Below are 23,844 nucleotides of genomic sequence, written 5' to 3'. Positions count from 1 at the left end.
TTAACCAGCACCCCTAATCAGTTAAGGTCTTTACTGGCAGGAGCCATTTTTTCCCCATTAAAAACCACCTCTTACATTCTAAACCATTATAAAAGTACCCCAAATAATTACATGTAGTCACTACAGTATTTTAAGCACTCTGAAGGTCAGAGTGTGGTTCTGACTGGTCTTTGTATTTTCAATGCACAGCAGTGAGCAGACTTCCACTAAGTGTTAGTTTAACAAAAATTAAATTAAAAATGATTGTATTAATTTCATTGCAAATCCAAAAGATAATGGCCATCAATAATTTTGTTCTATTTCTTTACAGACTTAAAATGTTTTTATTTTCCCTGACAGAACAATTTCATATGTACAATTTTGTATGAAACTTTTTTTCTCAGTTTCTTTGAAACTCTTTACCTAGCAGACTGGCCACAGAGTATTTTCAGAAGTACCCAGACCACAATTTACTCGGGAAATCTTTGCCCTGACACAGGCCACTTCTTATATCTCTTGGACTCTAACAGTAACTTGCACACCATAAATGGACATGAGGGGTCAATGTCAAAGACAACTGTCCTACACCTTCTGTCTTCTTTAAACAGACTTAGACAAAAACACATAGATGCTCTCAATCAAGGACAGTGTTCCTATCAGGCAGGTACAAGATGACAGAACACTGCACCTGGGCCTTAACTCAGCAGAATTAACTTCATTTAGAAGTGTTTTTCCTCTAAAAATTGACTGCAAAATTTAACCTGGTAAAGGGGCACCCTGAGTGGTTCATTCAGTTAATAAGCCTCTGACTTCAGCTCAGGTCATGATCTCACCATTCAAGAGGTTGAGCCCCACGTCAGGCTCTGTGCTGACAGCTCAAGAGCCTGGAGCCTGCTTCAGATTCTGTGTTCTCCCTCTCTCTCTCTCTCTGCCCCTTCCCTGCTTGTGCTCTCTCAAAAATAAATAAACATTACAAATAAATAAATAAATAAATTTAACCTGATAAAATTCAAGTTATGATGATCCACACCTAGAACTGTGAAAACACTCTGAAATACCGAATTCAATTCTATAACATATACAAATCTCTACATGAATTATAAAAAGCATACAGTTCCAAAACCCTTAATATAGCTGCAGTTCCAAAATCTAAAAAGTTAGAAAAACTAATTGTTTTTCTCATGAGCTTCTGAGAAATGTATTTACTGGAAAAACGTGTTCTAAATAGACATGAGGCTATCTCTAGACCTCATCTGGAGGCGTTCCGTAACACATGGCATATATATATACTATATGTTCCATCAGGCTTTTAACATTAAAAACAAGAGCCACAAAATTCTCAGACATATCTGGCAGAAAACATAAAGAACTGCTGAGATTTCTAAAAGAATAATTATTAGCACAAAAGGCAAACAAATTAATCCAAAGCCAAGTCCTAACTCTGTAAAGCATTATTTTGTAATTTTTTACAGTTTATTTATTTTTGGTAATCTCTACATCCAAGTTGGGGCTCAAATTCACAATCCAGAGTTACATGCTCTTCTGACTGAGCCAGCCAGGCACCTATGCAAAGTGTTATTTTGACAGCAATGTTTTCTTACCTATAGTCTGAGTAGGTTTAACTGAACCAGGCTTGTTTTCTTGATGAAGACTCTCTGAATTTCTAGTGGCAAGAGGCTTGGCAATAGGAGCTGTAGATTTATCATTGGTCTCTCCTGTCCAACGAAGAGTGAACTGCAATGTAGGTCCCTGAGAAAATGTTTCAAATGGAGGCAGCCTCTAAAAAACAAAGCATAGGAGAAGAGTGAAGATTCCATATAATGAAGGAAATCATAGGGGAGAAAAAGCGCCTCCCAATATTTATTATGATAAATTAACGTGGATTTGAAAACCTAAATGCCTACAGATATGGCCAGGCAGATAAAGCAAATCCGTGGCGCTGTACAGGCTGTAGTACTGGAGTGCTCAGGTTGTGTACAAAGAGCCACTTAACAGCAACAGATGAACTGTTGCGATGTGCAAACACAAGCCCAGTACCATCACATTTTCAGATTTTTTTCAAAAGTCAGAAATCCAAGTTTGCGTGGGAAATCTTCCTATTTTTACATGTTGGCAATCAATGGAATATGGCTTTAAAGGCAACAAAAAAAAACCGTGGTAACCAAAGCCTGCCAATTTGCAACCTCTGTTAGATGACCAACTACTTTCTTTTTGTAAACTGAACGATTATGGCAATTTGTAAATTTTCCTGGACTTATTCAGCTTCAATGATAGCTGTCCTTGTTTCTCCTGTTTGGGTTTTGGGACCCGGAACTATCAGCCTTCCTCCTCAACCTCAAATCATTTATAAAACGACCCTTCTGGTCTCCCTTAATTCCCAGCTAACATTTAGCCATCTGCCCTAATCTCTCACCTATCGTCAAGGATTTGCCTGTTAGGCTGATGATCCCAAACCGATCCTCAATTCTTTGTGCTTGAGGTCTAACCCCATATACTTCCAACTGCCTCTGAGACGCTACTGCTTGGATGACATCAATGTCACCTTGAACCAAAAATATGTTTAGATGTGAATCTATTTTCTCTCCTTCCCAGGCATAATTATTTTTGTTCCCAGCATTGTCATTCTACCAGTGATCCTAAGCTAAAAACTTTAGAATTACATTTGACCATATTTTTCTTTTTGTTTCTCTTACATAATCACCAAGTATAGATCCTTATTACCTTTTTACTACAGTATCTCACCTGCTCTCCTGCTTCTTTTTACCTCTCAATTCATATATAGGAGACCAAATAATCTTCTGAAAGACTACTTTCATTTTATTCCATAGAAACCTTCAGTGGGCTCCTGTATATTTTACTGCCATACAAGCCTAAACTCCTACATCTTTATTACAAACAGTCCTCTTAAAACTGTAATTTTAGACAGGAATGAAGTAAGTGTGCTTTTATAAACTAGTTTTAAAACAGTTAAGTCTGCATCTAGGTATTTATCTTGTAAATATACTTACAACGCATAAAGATACATATACTAGTATATTTACCATAACATTTGTGAAAATGTAAAAAAAATTTAAGATAACTGAATTACCCATTAAAATAGCATTGGTGTAGTAAATTATGGGACATTTATTTAAAAGAATACCACAACACTTTTAAAAGTTAGAACCAAATCTAAATGTTCCAATTTTAGAAGGATGCTCATTTCATATTGCTTTAGTTTCTTGGCAAAAACCATCAACTCATATATATATAATTCTTATTTTCTTGTGAATAAGAACTTTAAACAAGAAACTTAAAACATAATGAACACTTGCATGAAATTCAAACACTGTAGATAAGCATAAAAAAATAAAAATTTAAAATTCCGTCACCTAGAGGTAACCACTATTAATTTTAGAAAAAGTAGGAATATGTATACTATTAAGTAAAAATTAAATACCATGGAAATCCTATCAAAGTATTGTTCTTTTTATGTCTACCTTTGTAGATTTAAGGTACTTCCAATTTCTCATTATTTAAAAATTTTGCCAGGACCTGTTACCTACAACTTATCAGTTAACCAGTTACTACACCTTGTGACAAAATTGAGTAACTGGACTTAATTGCTAATGCCTACATACACAATCTAAAATGTCATCCATATTGCCAGTCTGCCTTCCAGTAAGGGTGTCCCAACTTACTCTTACATTAAAGCATTATTTGAGAATATGCGTCCTCACACCTCCAACTAGAAACTGTCAATCTTTTTAATTGTCAAACCAGTAGTTAAAATAAGATCTCTGAGTTTATGTGTCTTTGAATGCTAATAAGGTTGAATATCTTTTTAAAAGCTTGCTAGCCATCTATATTTGCTGCCCTAAGAATTGCCTGATTGTTCTTTACCCATTTTTCTAATTAGATAGCTTATCTTTTTTCTGGTTGATTTATAAAATTACACATTCTTAATACTAGCTTTTTGTATATTACATTTTCCCCAGCCTATCGTTGTCTTAAACTTTAGATTTTTGCAGTTTTAGAAACGAACCACCTTTAGTTATTTTATGCTTTCTAGCTTTTGCATCATACATACAATGGCTTTCTTCACACTAAGATTATATTAATATTTACCATTTTTTTCTGCAGTTACGTAGTGTTAGTTTTTACATTTCATTTATGAGACTTCTGGAATTTATTAGGTCTGTGTTTATTTCCAAATGGTTAGAGACCAGTTTTGTCACAATTAATGAATAGTCCATCTTTCCCACACAGATTTAATACTAATTTTGTCACAGATTAAAGTCCAAATGTACATGAAACTTTTAAAACTATGCTTCAGTAATCAGCACTTCTATTCCTGTTTATTATACCATACAATTTGGGGTTTTTTTTACCTTTATACTATGTTCTACTATTTATTAAGTAAACGTTCTCAGAAAACTTCCACAGTTTTCCTTAGTATTATTATAAATTGTTTTATTTTAACTTGAAACTAATTTTCAGGCTTAAAAAACTGCTGGGATTTTGCTCATGATAGCACACTGACCTAACATATTTAGAAACAAACGACATCATTATTTTGTTGAGTCTGCCTACCCAAGAAATGTTATTTATTCTTTTTAGTCTCTTAGAAAAGTTACTTTAAGTATGGTTCATCTAAGTTCTTGATAAATTGGTCATCATATGTTGCCTGCTGTTACTATGAATGGGATTTAAAATAGTTAACATTTATTGAGCACTTATTTTATGCCAGGCACAGTGGTAAGCATATTTCATTATTTCATTAAGTATCAATTCTATGCCTCATTTTACAGATGAGAGAACTGAGACACAAAAGATTAAATAATTTGCCAGAACGCCACACAGTTTGGAATGGAGATTTGAACCTGGCCGTCTGGCTCCAAGGACAGTGCCTTCCTTTAATACTCTGACTAGGTAACTTTTACTTTGTGTATTTTAAGGTATAAAAACAAAGAACTTGTTACTTCCAACAAGAATTTGCATTTGGGAAAGAACACATCGATTAAAAAAATGGGAGTTCGTAACTATAACGTGCTCCACCTTCTAAGTATTCCATACCTTCCCATCAAGAATAGTCTCCCATGTTGCTCTTTTCTTGCTTATTGGACATTCTTCCATTTCCTGCATGGCTACTTCATATTCCCCATCTAAAAGCTGTAAGCGCCTGTTAGACAAACACATACACTTTAAAGTAACCTGTGTATTACTGTAAGTACACAAATCTACATCTTTAGATTTATACTAAAAAGCATTTATTAGATTTATAAACTAGCTTACATACCCAACAAGCTTTTGAAATATACCTACTCTCCACTCCTGACAAAAGCAATTTTAATGATTTGCACTAATAACTATTATTACTAGAGAATTGTTTCATTATTGTAGCTACTCAGATATAAATTTAAACATTTAAAGTATAATACATGCCTCAAGTCTCAAAACTTGGTAAATTTTAAACATTAAGTATAAAGCACAAGTGTAAGCTTTATACTTTTAAAAAAATAGGATAACAACAGTGTTACAATACTTGCCTTAGGGAACCACTAAGAATTATGCCTCTGTTATTTCTAACTATTGAAAATATTTGAACTAGAATTCTTCACTTTCATTCATCATGACCAATAAACTTGATGATTATGACTCTGATAACTACACGATCCTGGGGGCACCTGGCACATATAGGTGCTCAATAAACATTTCATGATGGATGAATGAAATACCAACTGAAACAAATAATTAATGCCCATATTCACAGTGTAGTTTTAATGTGTGTGTACATGTATGTGTGTGTATGTAAGGTTTATATATATTTTTTTCCATACCTTAATCACTGGTAACACTACTACCCTAAACACCATTCTTCAACCATGCTCAATAATTCATTGTATACAGCAACAATCTGGCTTCTATTCGTCAGTCTTGGGAAAATTCTGTTAGATGATAACGGCTAACATTTATTGAGTGCTTACTATGTGCCAGGCACTATTTTAAAGACTTAACATTTCATTTAACCTTCCCAACTCCATAAAGTAGATTACTCTGCTTTTCAGAAGAGGAAACTGAGGCACCGAAAGATTAAGTAGCTTGCCTTAAGATGACACAGGAAGTAGACAGAGCTAGCAATTGAACCCAGGTAGTCTGTCTCTAAGTCTGATCTTAACACCAAATGATTTTGAGACTTAACAGTTTTTGTCTTTATGCTATGCTCCTTGTATCTATTCTTTGACAGTACATCAGCAAAGCTATTTAACTTAGTATTTTACAAAACTATTTTTATTTGAATAGGTAATACATTCACATACTTCTAAACTGAAACGAAGCTTCCCTCATGCGTTTACATGGCTACAAAATATCCTATTTTATAGTTGCACATTTGATAGCTACAATCCAATTTACTCTCCTACCTGTAATGCATGAGGAGGCCCTTTTTTCCCACAGCCTCATCAACAGTGCTTTATCAGTTTTTTGATCTCTGCCAAACTGGTAAGTGAAAAAATGACATCTCAGTGTACTTTTATATTCAGATGTCTTATCTTTTAAATGTTTAAGAACCACATATATTGTTTTGTAAACATCTTTATCCTTTGCTCATTCTTCTATTGTGCTGTGAAACAGCCATACTCTATATAGTATGAGTTGAAATTACTTTCCTCTTGTCGTTTTTGTCTTAGCTTGTGACAACCTCTTTGTTTTCAGAGTAAGTTTTTAATTTTGCTCACTATTTCATACTTTTTCTCTATGGCTTTTGAACTGTAGTCATTCTTTAAGGAGACTTTAACTTCTCTGAGATTATAAGAAGAATTTTTATACATCTAACTCCTCACATCTTGGTGTGTAAAGTACTTTTCCTCCACTAAAAGGGATCGAAACTCTTTGAAGTGGCCAATTCCAGAGCAGAAGTAGAGAGGGAAAATGTAAGCCTGAAATATCTTACTATTCAAAAAATAAGGAAAAACTAACAATAAATAAAAGTAAAAAAGACATATAGGACCCTGTTGGGAGGGCCTCCTCCTGACTAAATTTGTGACAATTTGGACATTAAAATGAATGACCAATGGCTAGATTAAAACAGACGTACTAAAAACGGTATTTGTTACTGATTAAGAAAACATACTGAAAAAAAAAAAAATAAAAAAAAAAAAAAAAAACGTTGAAAAAAAAAAAATTTAAAAAAAAAAATAAATAAATAAAAAAATAAAAAAAAAAAAGAAAACATACTGATTAAAAAAATAAGTTGAGGGGAAGAATGCTCTTCTATGTCATTTAAAAAAATGCCAATAAACATGAAAGAAATAATAGAATGTTAAAATTTGGCAACTGTCCTAAGAATAATTTTTTCAGGCACGCCTGGGTGGCTCAGGTGGTTAAGCATCGACTCTTAATGTCAGCTTAGGTCATGACACCAGAGTCACAGGATCAAGCCCAGCCACTGGGCTCCACTCTGAGCATGGAACCTGCTTGGGATTCTCTCTCTCTCCCTTTGTCTTCTCCCCTGCTCACGCTCTCTCTCTACAACAAGCAAAATGAAAAACAAAAATTCTTTTTTAAAGAATAATTTTTTCAAGGAAGAATCATCAATGGATGCTAAACTGCTGGGTAAAAGGTTGTTGGGGAGAAAATGGACATTTACCCAGTTTCACATTTACCATAGAAATTACCTATTTAAATTTTTTTTTAATGTTTATTTTTGAGGCATGCACATGCACGCGCACGCACAAACACACACACACACACGTGGGGGAGGGGGGGGGACACAGAATCTGAAGCAGGCTCCAGGCTCTGAGCTGTCAGCACAGAGCCCAATGTGGGGCTTGAACTCATAAACTGTGAGATCATGACCTGAGCCAAAGTCAGATGCTTAACTGACTGAGCCACCCAGATGCCCCAAGATTACCTATTATCAATTAAAGGAAAAGGTACTATTACATTAGAGAAATCCTATGAACACCACCTTAACCAAGGGACCAAACCTAATTTTACCTGTGCCTGTGATATACACAAAGAACACATCACCATTCAATGTTCCTGCCCAAAATGTTTAACCTGAATCTAATTATAAGGACATATCACAAAAGTCCAAACCGAGAGACGTTCTGCAAAACTACAGGCCTGTACTTTAAAAAGTATCACAGATAAACAACAAAAAGAGAAAGGACACAGGTGCATAAACAGAAAACAAACTAGTGGTTGCCAGAGGGGAGGGGTGTGGGGGATAAACAAAATAGGTGAAAGCAGGACTCCTGGGTGGATCAGTCAGTTAAGCGTCCAACTCTTGATTTCAGCTCAGGTCAAGATCTCATGGCGTGTGAGACTGAGCCCCGCATTGGGCTCTGTGCTGAGCCTGCCTGGGATTCTTTTTCTCTGCCCTTCTTCCACTTGCACACACGTGTGCTCTCTCTCAAAATAAATAAACGAACTTAAAAAAAAAAAAAAAAAGAAGTGAAGGAGAGTAGGAGGTACAAACTTCCAGTTATAAAATAAGTAAGTCACAGGGATGAGAAGTACGACATAGGGAACATAGTAACACCGTAATAACCTTCTATGGTGACAGATGGGGACTACACTTATTGCAAACCCTGCAAAATGTACGGAATTGTCAAATCACTATGTTGGAATTACTAGTTGTATCCCCAAAAGGAGTATCACGTGTCACCTATACTTCAATGTACAACAACGTAATACGAATTATAATTAACAGTAGAAAGTGTAGCAAAGGCAGAAAGAACAGAAAAAAGAAAAAGGGTTGAAGAACTATCCCAAACTGAAGGAGACTGAATAGATATGGCAATTAACAACCTCACAGATCACAACCCTTGACTGGGGGCGGGGTGGAAGAGGGGGAATAACTATGGGGGGGGGGGGCATTATTGTGGTCAGCTGGGAAGAGTATTAAAATTCCTGAGTATGACAGGTGTATTGTGGTTATGAAGGAACCGTCCTTGTTTCCAGGAGATACATACATACTTTAGGAGTGAGGAATGAAAGTAGAGTGTCACAAACTTTCAAACGGTTAAGCACAAGAATAAAATACACATTCACAAATAAAGCAAAGGTAAAACGTTAACAACTGATGTTAACAGCGAAGGGTTATGTGGGTATTAACGGTATTTATTGTTCAACTTTTTCATAGTTCAGAAATTTTCATAATGGGGCGCCTGGCTAGCTCAGTAGGGAAGAACATGCAATGCTTGATCTCAAGGTCGCGAGTTCAAGTCCCACATAGGGTGTAGAGATTACTCAAAAATAAAATCATTACCAAAAAAAAAAAAAAAAAAGAAATTTTCAATGTAAGTGGGGGGAAAATTCTGTGTTTTCTTCTTGGTACTTTTATTTATTAAACAGAAAGCAGTATTTCAGGGGTGCCTCAGTCGGTTAAGCATCTGACTTTGGCTCAGGTCATGATCCTCTAGTTTGTGAATTTGAGCCCCACATCAGGCTCTGCTCTGCTGTCAGCGCAGAGTCCACTTCTGATACTCTGTCCCCCTCTCTCTCGGCCCTTCACTTGCTCACACGTGCACTCTCTCTCTTAAAAATAAACTTTAAAAAAAAGACAGTATTTCATAAATAAAAGGAATGTGTTAATACATATATAAGGTAGAAAGAATTTTAAAAGGCACGCACGCACACACACACCCCGTGCTGCCTAAAATAGAACACTGACCAACACCAACAAAGCCCACTGTGCTGCATCCTACTTGCTTCTCCCACAGACATAACTACTATCTCCTAGAACATTTGTTTCTGTTGTTTTCCATTTAAATCTCTAACTCATGGGGTGCCGGGCAGGCTCAGTGGGTTAAACGTCCGACTTCGGCTCAGGTGATCTCATAGTTTGTGAGTTCAAGCCCCACATCAGGCTCTCTACTGTCAGCGCAGAGCCAGCTTCAGATCCTCTGTCTCCCTCTCTCTCTGCCTCTCCCCTGCACTCTCTCTCTCAAAAATAAACATTAAAAAATAAATCTTTAACTCGTAAGTTAAACTTCACAAAGACACTATATTGTTTTAATATTAAGTGATATATTCTAATAGTGATGTTAAGTGATTTATTCTAATACAGTAACCAGAACTTATGGCATTTTTCCTAACCATCTTTACTTTTCTATTAAAGGCCACCTTGTTACCTGGTGGCTAACAAGTGATTACATAAAGCAACAATCTAGTACTTTCTAAAGAGTAGGGAGAATGTACTAGTTGCTGTCCTTGGCTCTTTCTCCTATACCTATTAGTGAACTGTGTTAACCACTAGCAAGCAGCCTGAAACAAGAACTCATGGCATATTACAGGTTCCATTCTCCAACTGGGTCACAAAGGAATGCTACTGGTGGCTCAGTTGGTTAAGCGTCCGACTTGGGCTCAGGTCATGGTCTCATGGTCTGGGAGTTCAAGCCCCTTTCTGGGCTCTGTGGTGACAGCTCAAAACCGGGAACCTGCTTCAGATTCTGTGTCTCCCTCTCTCTCTCTCTGCCCCGCCCCTGCTCAGTCTCTCTCAAAATAATAAAAATAAAATAAAAACATTTAAAAAAAAATGCTGCCTTTGTTTCCTAGATCTTCCTTCACTGGCACTAAGATGCTTCCCTACCCAATGAAAACTGCAGAGATGATGACAGATCCAGGTCGTCTTTGCTACCCTGTGCCAAATGCACATAGAGCTACATGATGACACACAGGTTTCTTCCTTATCTCTATAGGAAATACATAGTGTCAAGATGCGCACATGGCCCACTTAATTCAGATTTCTGTTCAAATATTACCTTCTCCTAGAGGCTTTCTCTATAAAACAACCACTTAACACTCATCACTAAGTGACATTAGTTGATAGAATTTTGGGGGCAGTGGTGTCTGTTTTCTCCACTAGAAGTTAAGCTCCATGAAGGGAGGGATTTTTTCTTTTTTTTTTTCTTTTGCCTTTTCACTAACCTAGAACAGTGTCTGACAAAGAAGGGACACTCAGAAAATACATGCCTAATACACAATCTTAACTGAGCCATTCCAGTAACAACTCGTCTGTGATTATTGCTTTCTATGTGACAAAGAGAAAAATTCAGTATTTACACATTTTTTCATTTTTAAGAATAAAGAGAAATTTGGCAAAGAAATATCACACTATATTATGCTTGAGAATAAAAACATTCTAGAACATTATGGGAACCTCACTTGTCCATCAACATTACCTGTTTTTATCAAATACTGTCATTTGTGCAACAAATGTCTTTTCCCCATCTTCACGATTTCGTTTTCTTCTAGCTGGAAGTTCTTCATTGACATCTGTATTTCACAAACATTTCTCATGAATCACATATTCAAACAAAAATGTCATATTTATGGTATATGGTCCCTTATCCCAAATTACGTATAAATTACGATTAAGTTGTGATACAATATCCAGATTTACACTCTTCAATTTTATGTTTTACCATATGTGTATGTCCTTACTAGGCAAGGAGAAAAAAAATCCTCATTTATCATTATTTTTCAAGAACTTCAAAGGATACTTCAAGACTCAAAGATTATTTCTCCCAAGGGGCTTCTCCACTAAACTTCACATGTACCTCTATTATACCACTCATCATTTTGCTAAAATTATTTATATCTCTGTACTCTTAGGTCAGTTTTTGTGACCTTTTGGAAGACAGAACTGGATGTTTTAATCTTTGTATCCTCAGCACCTATATTTTGGTTGAATGATTCCCTCAAAGGTGGATTCAGAACTGTTGGGAAGACAGAGGAATAGATATGTGATAAGCAAATACAGTAAAATCTTAATTACAGAATCTAAGCGGTGGGTAGTTAGATGTTCACTACATAAACTCTTTCAATGGCTGTGTATGTATGAAATTTTTCACAATAAAATTCTGGGGAAGGGGGGATGAAATTCTGTTTGCTGAGAGACTAATTTGAAATACCAGTCTTCTCTATCCACTGTTTAATATAATTTTTTTTTACTACATGAAATACGTTTCGTCATGGAACAATGAGAACTTTACAGATTAAATACCTAGTACAGCACAATAGCCAACAGTTTAAGATCCAGGGCAAGCTACCGTAAGATTAATGATCTTATCAGACTGTAAAAGATTTGCAGATAAAGGCCATGCCTTTAGAATGCATGCAATTTACTTCTACTTCTTTCTTAGAAAAGTTTAAAATAAATTAAAATTATTATAACAAAAATTACCAATATTTTCATTGGTTTCTCCATTAATCATTCCATTAAACTCTCTTCTTCCCGGACGAGTCACTCTAAATAGCAATGAGTAAGACTTCACCATATGGCTGTTACTAGGTTCAAATTCATTACTGGAAACTGCAAGGGACGGGAAATTTCCAGGTTTTGTTTGATTGAGATCAGGATTCAAAGGCACCTGCTTTTTACCTGTAGGAACTTGCCTTATTGGACAACTTACATCCTGCAAAGGCAAAGATTATGAAATTATACTTATTTATCCATATGCAATTATATGAGTTATAATAAAACTTCTAATCACAGATATAGGAAACATCATTACCAAATGGCATGCTGAAATTCTAACCATAGTTCTGAAAATTGTGATGAAACAACAAAAAAATTTGGAATAACCATATACCAAATCTTAACACAACTGAGGATTTATCCAATCCAATGTAATAAAGATAATGATACAGTATATACAATATTTAGCTGGTGGTCATCTGAAATACTTTTACCTTAGAAATATAGAATTAAAACCAGGCTTAAAATGTTAAGCTCATATAAATTAATAATCTTTTCCCTTAAATCTTCTACTTTAACAAAATAATTGATGGGACCATTAGAAATGAGAAAATTATAATACCACCACTGTCAACTTTATGAAATAGTAAATCCGTATATTTAAATGCTGCTTAATAAAAGCAATATTAATCATCTTATGAGTAACGTTCTATAATTATATAAGTGGAATCGCTTCTTGGCCTTTTGGCTGAGATCAAGTGTATAATTATATAAGTGGAGTTATACTGAAAAAAAATAATTGAAAACTGAGAAGATGTGGAAGACCTTTAGAGCAAGTTAGCAGCTTCTTTTTGAAAATAGAACATATTCGTATTATCTAAAAAAAAAATTCTACTCTACAAAAGAGTATAAAATGAGAAATATTTAAGTCCGCCCCACTTCCCCAGGTCCTACACTCCAAAGATAACTAACATTAGCAGTTGGTTGTGTATATCCTTCTAAGCAAATGTTTACATCTATTATTTTTTTGAAACACAAAAACGGCCACTATAGTTGTATTCATTTTTTTTTTTTTTGCCTGAATATAACATATCTTGAAGAATTTTCACATCACTGTTTATCATGCATACCAGGATTGCACTGTCTATTAGTGTCTATCACCTTAGTGCACTCCATACAAGTGCTCTAGTAGTGTTCAAGCCCTGTATCACCTTACCATGATTTTGGAAGAACATCAGCAATAGGAACCTCTATACAGGTCATTCCTACTCTTAAAATACCCTAGCTCTTGAAGCTACCAGAAGTATAACTGTTGGCTTTAGTGGGTTGCCAAGGTAATTTAACTATCGTAACATGTGTTTCTATGATGAAATGATTTAATCTTACAAATAAAAATTTGAAGCAACAAATAAAAATTATCAGCAATGGCTGATAATACTGGCAACAAAATTTCTTTCCTGAGAGTAATGTTACACGAGGTAACTCAGCCCTTACTTAAATTTCAATTGGTTCAAATAGCTAAAAAAAAAATTAGCTAAGAGACTGAAGTGGTAGAGCAGAAACTGAATTTATGTCCTAAGATGCTAAAAGATAGTTTCTTTCCTTCAGTGTCAAACTCCTATAGAAGAAAGTTTTATGCAGATATCTACAGCCAGTCCAGAAAAAAACATGAGTCTGCAAGGTTGGCAAAAGAGGCTATGAGTTTTATAATTCAGCATCGACATACTTAAAAGTTTTCAAGGTTTAAAAAGCACAATACATATGCACAAACATATTCAATTAAAAAAATTATTCCACATAATCTACCAGTATCATTTTACATGTTACCTTTCTTTTTTTGTGGCAAACTTTCACAAGCAGGACTTCCAGGGTAACAGAATTTTGTTCATTTTCTGAGTTTTGTGATGGCTTATCTAAACAGAAAATCAATACTTTAAAATGTATTTTTTTAATATAAATATCATACTCATTTTCCTAAGTAATTTCCAACAAAAGACTTCCTATAATGAATACTTCTCAGAAGTTTACTCATTTTTCCCCCGAAATCATTTTCAAATTTGCAGCAAACTCTTTCAAAGCCTTCATCGTCATTTAAATAAACCTTTCACAACACAATTGTAATTACCTTCCTACAATACTGTGATTTTCTTTTGATTCAAGTAAGATAGATGCTCAATTACTTTAATACTAAAAATATTTATTTATTTGGCTATAAAGATAAGTAAAATTTATTTGGCTATAAAGATTTAACATTTACAATAATAAGAGAATATAATACACTGTTAATCAAAAATATTTTTTGACAAATACAGTTAAAGCTTCATGGCAGAAAACACGAATGAAATATTCAGGAGAGACAACCACACACAAAATTAACATTAAAAGGTTTTTTCCTTCTCCCAAAATCTATTACAAAAATTACTTAAAGATACACTTAAACTGAACTAGTTATTATTATATATGTTCATTTTGAATACACAGCGATGTTAAACCAGAGAAGTTCTTTGATTTGACCAGGACTTGTGACCAAAGGGATTAAAATAATGGATTTCTAAAATATTTAACAGTGTAAAAGTTACCTAAACAACTATAATATAATTTCACAAGAAAAATAGCTAGTTTTTTATCTTTTTCCCAGAATTTCTCTAAAGCCTACACAGGATAGCAAAAACTAGGATATTATTTACTACCTGGGTTTACAAATCTTAAGGATTTTAATTTAAAATCCTGTATTTCATACAAATCAAAACCACACTCAGATATCACCTCACGCCAGTCAGAGTGGCCAAAATGAACAAATCAGGAGACTATAGATGCTGGAGAGGATGTGGAGAAACGGGAACCCTCTTGCACTGTTGGTGGGAATGCAAATTGGTGCAGCCGCTCTGGAAAGCAGTGTGGAGGTTCCTCAGAAAATTAAAAATAGACCTACCCTATGACCCAGCAATAGCACTGCTAGGAATTTATCCAAGGGATACAGGAGTATTGATGCATAGGGGCACTTGTACCCCAATGTTTATAGCAGCACTCTCAACAATAGCCAGATTATGGAAAGAGCCTAAATGTCCATCAACTGATGAATGGATAAAGAAATTGTGGTTTATATACACAATGGAATACTACGTGGCAATGAGAAAGAATGAAATATGGCCTTCTGTAGCAACGTGGATGGAACTGGAGAGTGTGATGCTAAGTGAAATAAGCCATACAGAGAAAGACAGATACCATATGGTTTCACTCTTATGTGGATCCTGAGAAACTTAACAGAAACCCATGGGGGAGGGGAAGGAAAAAAAAAAAAAAAAAAGAGGTTAGAGTGGGAGAGAGCCAAAGCATAAGAGACTGTTAAAAACTGAGAACAAACTGAGGGTGGATGGGGGGTGGGAGGGCGGGGAGGGTGGGTGATGGGTATTGAGGAGGGCACCTTTTGGGATGAGCACTGGGTGTTGTATGGAAACCAATTTGACAATAAATTTCATATATTAAAAAAAAAAATCAAAATAAAAAAGACAAGAATAAAAAAAAAATCAAAGAAAAAATCCTGTATTTCATATATATTCCCTGTATCAATTAATTAACAAAGGCTTTTGCAAATTGCGGTTCTAGGAGTACTTTTCTATAACATACTTGTCTTCAATCCTAAAGGCATTATTAATAGTTCAAACTAATCATTTATCATTGTTTCAACATTTTTTTTTTTTTTTAATTTATTTTTGGGACAGAGAGAGACAGAGCATGAATGGGGGAGGGGCAGAGAGAGAGGGAGACACAGAATCGGAAACAGGCTCCAGGCTCCGAGCCATCAGCCCAGAGCCTGACGCGGGGCTCGAACTCACGGACCGCGAGATCGTGACCTGGCTGAAGTCGGACGCTTAACCGACTGCGCCACCCAGGCGCCCCTGTTTCAATAATATATATAGAACTACCATAATAGATGAATCCACAAGACATAAAAAAACTTAATTTTTGTTCTGAGATTTTGGATAACTCTTTTTTCTACTTGAAAACATTCTTCTTATGTAGGGTGTGTACATAAAATACGTTTGAATTAGTATCTTTGAAAGTTATATCCAGGATAAAAAACTTTAATACAGCAGAAAAAAAAAAATCCAATGTTTAAAATGCAGTAACAAAAAACACTCTCCAAACAATACTAACTATGAAAATAGCACCCTAATAATCTGTATATTCATTCTAACCAGTTTCAAGTAGTAATAGCTAAGAAAAGTCTTCATTTAAAAACAAAAGGAAAAAATAAATAAATAAAAAATAAAAAACAAAAGGAAAAATAATCACATTTTAGGAATCTTAATGTTGCTTTTCTATCTTGGTTTCTTAAAAAAAAAACAAGTATAAATATAGCTTAATTAGACAAGAGAGGCAATATAGCTGCTTCTTCCCAACTTCCACTAATTTTCAAAAAGTGGCAAATTATTTTCTGGAAACAGAAGTATCAACAGAGTTTACTTTCTTATTTACTTCAGTAACATCAAGAAAAAATTAAAACTTTGAGTTTGAGCAATTTTGAACTTTACATATTTTTGTTATGTAGACAGGAAAAAAGTTTAATCAGACTACTATCCAGTTAATTTCAACTAAGTAAAATTAATTCAACTTAAATATTAATCAAGTAACATTAATTAGTAAATATTCAATTAATATCCATCACCAATTTCAGTTATGAATAACTTTACACGTTTTATGTACATCCCTGGGAACAAAGGGCTAACGAAACTATAAAATTCAAACTATAAGCTTCTGAAGTATTATGATCCATGTACTGTATTACTACTTTTCTTTTCAATTTTTTATTTTAGAGAGAATGTGAGCAGGGGAGATGGACAGAGGGAGAGAAAGAATCTTAATCAGGCTCCATGCTCAGTGTGGAGCCCAATACGGGGCCTGATCCCACAACACTTGGATCATGACCTGAGCCGGTATCAAGAGTCAGAGGCTCAACCGAGTCATCCAGGTGCCCCCCAGAGTACCTTCAAAGTACCACAGAAAACCAATAAAATGAATGAGTAGAAAAAAGGACTCTACAAGATGATTATAAGTAATTTAGGAAAAAACATAAAAATGCTACTCAGTTTACTTATATATAAAAAAAAATGGACCAGATCTAAGGTAAATCTAGAATTAAAGTTACAGTAGCTGCTAATACAGATCTGACCAGATTTCAAACCTCTCACATAAAAAAACCTGATAAGGGTTTTCAAAGTGTTCTAATATATTATTATTAAACTTTGTTTCTTATTAAACAATACCAAGGATTACCAACTTGACATGTTTCTTGTAAAGATTTTATTCCATTACACGATAATTAAAGATGGATAAGCCAAGTGGCATTTTATCCATTTTGAAACCAAATGAAACTCTACCTAGCATACTTTAACTTCTTTTAATGAAGTGACATTTAAGACAATATACTTCTCTTTGTAAAATATCTAACATATTGATATATTCCACTGGTAGCAGTGGTTGCTTCTGTTGTTTTATTACTGTATTCTTTAAAAATTATAATGTGGGGTGCCTGGGTGGCTCAGTTGGTTGAGCGTCTGACTTCAGTTCAGGTCATGATCTCACAATTCATGAGTTCAAGCCCCACATGGGGCTGTCTGCTGTCAGTGCTCAGCCCACTTCGGATCCTCTGTCACGCTCTCTCTCTCTGCACCTCCCCTGCTCGTGCGCACTCTCTTTCTCAAAAACAAATAAAAAAAAAATAAAACTGAGGATGCAATAACATCAACTAAAAATGTTTATGCAGAAAGGGTTCTACTCAGGAGACGCTTCACCTGTTCCAGATTCTAAGACAGTTGAAGTTCAAAATACATTGGAAGTAAGAAATAACAAAATCTAAGAAACTTAATTATATGAAAAGATTTTCCCATTTTCTAGTTATGATCTCTGGAAAGATGATGGCTCTGAGATGGGTAAGACAATATTATATAGCCTTTTTTTATAGCAATAGTTAGTGCCCTAAAAAGTACCATTTAGAGTGAAGAGGTGGAATTTCATCTATTTCTACATAAGCCAGATGCAGCTAACACTGACCTTCAAGATTGATCACACACAACACTAATAATTTTAACAATTTCAAAATCTACTTAAAACTTAAATCAATAGCAGGAAAGCAATAAGGAAACCAGGCTATGAACAAGATCTTATGTATAAGGTCCACCTAAAAAAGCTTTTAAGCCAGTTTCATAAAATTTATTCCTGAGACAACCAACTTCTGAATTTTTTGGTGCTTTATTAAAATGCAGACTCTTAAGTTTTACCAAACATTGGTATACCAAAGCTATATCCTACTAGATCTGAGTCTTTGTAGGTCCAGGTATACATATTTTAAACAAACTGTCAAAATATTTCTACAAACACTAAAATTTAAGAACCACTACTTTAAAAGTTTAAAGAGTGACAAGTTGTATCTTCCACATCCCATCATTGACCACATAAAGCAGTAACTGAATTGTTAGAAAAATCAACTAAAGAGAAACTGAATTATCAGAATCGACATCTTTTCCATTAAATATAATTTTATAAATATTTTTTAATGTTTATTTATTTTTGGAGAGAGAGAGGGGGGTGGGGCAGAAAGAGAGGGAGACACAGAATCCGAAGCAGGCTCGAGGCTCCAAGCTGTCAGCAAAGAGCTCGACGCGGGGTTCGAACCCATGAACTGTACGATCATGACCTGAGCCCAAGTCAGATGCTTAACTGACTGACCCACTCAGGCACCCCTAATTTTAGAAATTTATACATACATGCAAAATAATTTTTCACATTCACAAAGGTGTTTTGATGTTAGAATGCCAATACATTTACTTTCAAGTACATACCATTTTTGTGGAAGAAACCAGTAAATGTAAGCTGTAGATGAGCTGACAAGCTAAAAAAACAACAAAAAAAAATTTATCACTTTAACACTCTATAATAAAAATAGCCAAACTTTAAAAATTAAGATTGAAATCAAATTAGTTACTTCAGGTAATCTACAAATAATGTTTGACCTTCTTACTCTTAATTCTATGCAAGCCCACAACTTCACACAAGCCTATGAAAAACAAAACATAAAAATACACCATACAAAAATACCAAAGGAAGCAAAATTAATACAAAAACAGGGAGGGGGACAAAACATAAGAGACAAATACAGAGAACAAACAGAGGGTTGCTGGAGGGGCAAGGAGCTAATTGGGTAGGAGACATTAAGGAATCTACTCCTGAAATCATTGTTGCACTATATGCTAATTTGGATGTAAATTTAAAAATAAATTTAAAAAAAAATACCAAAGGAATAAGGCAGAAAAGAAACAGATCAGCAAATACTTTACTGTAATTTAGTACCATCTACCTATAAAATGTGAACACATTTCCCTTCCCAGGCCTTAAAAAGAAAATTTTGATAAGGGTAGCTGAGTCCATACAAAAATGCATGAATATTTTCAAGCTGGGGAAATTCAATCTCCTAACAAATGATGCAGAACCATCATTTTCTTCTTCCATTAGGGGTGAAATATACAATTACAGATCTGTTATAGATTTGTAATTTATTGTTTCAACATGTCATTTTCACTGTTTGTTTTAGAAGCAATGGAAAAGGAAACATAAACTATACTGATCCTTTTGTTTTGAGAATCATCAACTGACATGGAAAAACTATGAAGATGAGACAGAATAAACAGAAACATCCATAGGCTTTTGTAGTACCTTTAAACTGAAAGAGCAATCTATTAGTTGACCAGGAGCCATTCATAACTTTCTAGAATACAGTTTTTGTAGTGTGATACTGACAGATACCAGATTATAGAAAACAGATGTTGGAGAAGGGAAGGAATATTGATTCCTTAATCAAAAAATTTACTAGTGTAAAAGACAATAAGGATCAATAAAGGGTATGGCTGTATGTTTTTTTTTTTAATGATGGTGACAATCTAGTCATTCTTATAATCAGAGAAGAGTTATGTAAAGACATTGAGGCAAAAGAGTTTTAAGGAGCAAGTAATGATTGAAAATGAGGTCATACTATAAAGAGATTAGCTGTGTAACTATGCCCAGGATTCCTCTCTTTCTTAGAGAAGTAAAAGGAGAGTGATCCTTCAACAGAAAATGTGAGAATGTCTCTATCTTCTTACTGAGGTAAGCCATGAAACTGTATGCTAAAAAAACTACAGGGTGAGTGGTCTCAAAAGGCATTTCTAGAACAGTACTAAGTATGCTAGGATACCAATAGAGGACAAAATGATTATCAAAGAGTAGAAATGTAAGGGTCCAAGCAGAGTTAGAAAGCATAAATATAAGGGGAAAACTAACAATAACAACTTAAGCATCAACAAAATATAAGTGGGATAGAATAGGATCCTTGAAAACAGGTAAATAATGTATATTACTCACTTTCTGACATGCATCAGGTTTTAAAAGAAGGGGTGGGGAAGAAGAGGGCTGACTATAAAAGGGTCATAAGGGAATTTTTAGGAATCTTTATCATGATTGTGGTGGTTGCTACCTGACTGCATGCAGTTGTCAACACTCAGAACTATACACCAAAAAGACCGAATCTAACTACATATAATGCACATCCCCACCCAAAAAGTATATTAAGGAAACAAACTTGAAAGAGGCCCAAAGGGATTTTTCAAGATGATAGAAATGTTCTATCTTGGTTGTGGTTATGGTTATGCAAGTGTGTACATTTGTCAAAACTCTATACTCTTAAGGTGGGTGTATTTTATTGAATGGTAGTTATATCCAAAGCTGATTTTAAAAAGTGTATCTGCCATCTACAAAATCTACATGTCATTTTACTAGAAGAAAACAAGCACTTTCCTATTAAAAAAAAAACAGTTTCATAAATGTCACCTTACAAAGCAGAATTACCGAAACTCCAAAGCATAACTGAAAGACAAAGAGGATTATTCTATAATTTCCACATGTTAGAAGATAATCCATTACAACCCATCTATCCTATTCTTCGTTGTTTGAGTTAAACCTACATCTCAAGGCCAGGTTAATTCTCTTAAAACATCATTCCTTTCTCCAAATTTTCCAATGAGCCCCAACTGCCAAATCTTTTGTCTAATTGCTGTCTAGAATATGGCTCCCATTTCTTTTTATCTCCACTAAAGCCCTACATAGGAAAATTAGATACAATGGTAAAACAGAGACAGAAAAATCCAAGTTTAAATTCTGGCTCAGTTATGAGCTGTGACCTAATATCTGTAAAATGAAGAAATGAGCTCTCTCAAAACTGTGAGGCTTGTATAAAATAATAAAAGTATCCATCAAAGTACTCATCCTCTTCTACAATGGTCCCACACCCAACCATCCCAGAGCTTAATGATCAGAGCTTAATCCCAAGTACTTTTATTTCCCACTTTTTTGTCATTGTTGTTTCACACACAATCTTTTTATTACATCAGTGTCCCTACCACCTAGCAATGCTTTTAAGAATAGCGATGTCCTCCTAGAGTAATAGGTTTTTTTTTAAAACTAAAACTCGATGCCAAACATGGGGCTTGAACTCACAACCCCGTGATCAGGAGTTGCATGCTCTACCAACTGAGCCAGTCAGGTGCCCCTAGAGTAACAGATTTTTAAGGCCAGGGATCATGGCCCATTATACTTCAGTGCTCTGCTTATAGTATTATTTACATTGTTTTATAGAATATAGGATTCTAAATTCCAATTCTGAAATGCCAGAAACATCTGACATTGATCTACCCCAGAAAATATTTTAAATTTGTGTTATTCAAAATGTGTTCTGCAAACTGAGGTCACAGGGGAAACTTGTTTCCATTCCACAACAAGAAACAGAGGAAACTTAAAAACTTTTACAGAAATCTAACATTGCCATAACATCTAAGCTTGTGATCCATAAGTGTATTTACAAAGGTATCTATCTATGAAAGACTGAAAGTTAAAGACAAACAAAAAGGTCCCTTACCACAGACGGATTGAGACAGTTTTAAATGGTACATTGTTAGGGGGGCGCCTGGGTGGCTCAGTCAGTTAAGGATCCGACTTTACCTCAGGCCATGATCTTGCGGCTCGGCTCAGGGAGTTCAAACTCCACATCGGGCTCTGTGCTGACAGCTCAAAGCCTGGAGCCTGCCTCAGAATCTGTGACCCTGTCTCTCTGCCCCTCTCCCACTCATGCCCTCTCTCTCTCAAAAAATAAATAAATGCTAAAAAAAAAAAAATTGTTTTTAAATAAATGGTACACCCTAGGGGCACCTGGGTGGCTCAGTCAGTTCAGCATCCAACTGTGGCTCAGATGATATCGCGGTTCGTAGGCTCAAACCCCACATTGGACTCTACATTCACAGATTTGGATTCTATGTCTCCCTCTCCTTCTGTCCCTCCCCCACTTGCTCTCTCTCAAAAATAAATATCAAAAATTTTTAACGACACATAAAAAATAACAAACGGTACACTGTGAGTTAAATAAGATATGAAGCACACATTCAGCTATCAGCCTAACATTGTTTCTTAAAAAAAAATTTTTTTAATGTTTATTATTTTTGAGAGAGAGAGAGACAGAGAGCAAGCAGGGGAGGGGCAGAGAGAGAGGGAGACACAGAATCAGAAGCAGGCTCCAAGCTCCGAACTGCCAGCACAGAGCCTGACCCAGAGCTTGAACCCACAGACCGCGAGATCATGACCTGAGCTGAAGTCGCCTGCTGGTAACCGACTGAGCCACCCAGGTGTCCCATAACATTGTTTCTTTAAGAAAAAGAATTCCAGGGGTGCCTGGGTGGCTCAGTCTGTTAAGCATCTGACTCTTGATTTCGGCTCAGGTCATCATCTCAACAGTTTGTGGGTTTGAACCATGTGTTGGGCTTTGCGATAACAGCACTGAGCCTGCTTAGGATTCTCTCTCCCTCTCTCACTACCCCCCCGCCTCAAAAATAAAATATAGACATTTTAAATAAACAAACGTTAAAAAAAAGAAAAAGAACACCAAGTTTCAATTAACCAACTTAAAAAATAACTTTGGGAATGTGATTTGCTATGCATAATTTCCCCTGTACCTCCCCCTTCTAAAAGTAAAAACTCTAATATATACTTGGAATAAAATGTAACAATGAGGCCTAGTTGCCCTCTTCCATAGCTGGCTTCATTCAAGGAAAAAGGGCAATTTTCTTTCCCTTCCTGATACTCTATTCCCCCTCTTTTTAAATTTTTTTCATGTTTATTTATTTTGAGAGCGCACACATGAGAGGGTGATGGGCAAAGAGAAGGGGAGAGAGAGAATCCCAAGCAGGTTCCATGCTGTCAGCAGAGCCCAACGTGGGGCTCGAACTCCCTAATCGTGAGATCATGACCTTAGCCGAAAGCAATAGTCAGACCCTTAACCGACTGAGCCATGCAAGCGCCCCTACCCTCTTCCCTCTCTTGTGGCTACTATATCCACATCTTAATAGTTAAGAATGGAAAGCAAAGAAACATGTAGGACTGGTCAGGCCTATTTGGTTCCAGGCTGCACATGATCCTAACTTAATCAAGACAAGACACCGGTTCACCTTTGTGATGTGTTCCCTAGCTGTTTTTTTTTTTTTCTTAACATTTTTGAGAGCGAGAGAGCGAGAGCAAGCAGAGAAGGGGCAGAGAGAGACAGAGACACAGAATCTGAAGCAGGCTCTGAGCTGTCAGCACAGAGCCCCATGCAGGGCTCG

The 23,844-nt window shown here is 35.5% G+C and overlaps 1 protein-coding gene across 2 annotated transcripts in view; it reads right to left on the bottom strand.

Annotated features, from left to right (window-relative positions):
• SUZ12 (SUZ12 polycomb repressive complex 2 subunit) overlaps positions 1 to 23,844 on the bottom strand; it is a 46,032-nt gene that overhangs the window by 9,439 nt on the left and 12,749 nt on the right. For both annotated transcript variants that reach the window (XM_042917045.1, XM_042917046.1), the window contains 6 exons: positions 19,009 to 19,058; positions 13,994 to 14,079; positions 12,152 to 12,383; positions 11,148 to 11,241; positions 5,035 to 5,140; positions 1,581 to 1,758 (listed from right to left, as the gene is read on the bottom strand). In XM_042917045.1, coding sequence (XP_042772979.1) covers positions 1,581 to 1,758; positions 5,035 to 5,140; positions 11,148 to 11,241; positions 12,152 to 12,383; positions 13,994 to 14,079; positions 19,009 to 19,058 — 746 coding nt within the window. The remainder of the gene's footprint in view (positions 1 to 1,580; positions 1,759 to 5,034; positions 5,141 to 11,147; positions 11,242 to 12,151; positions 12,384 to 13,993; positions 14,080 to 19,008; positions 19,059 to 23,844) is intronic.

This window comes from Panthera leo, chromosome E1, assembly GCF_018350215.1.
Source record: "Panthera leo isolate Ple1 chromosome E1, P.leo_Ple1_pat1.1, whole genome shotgun sequence".
NCBI lineage: Eukaryota > Metazoa > Chordata > Mammalia > Carnivora > Felidae > Panthera > Panthera leo.
Note: the sequence above shows the minus strand (reverse complement) of the source record. Positions and strands in the feature narration are given on the sequence as shown.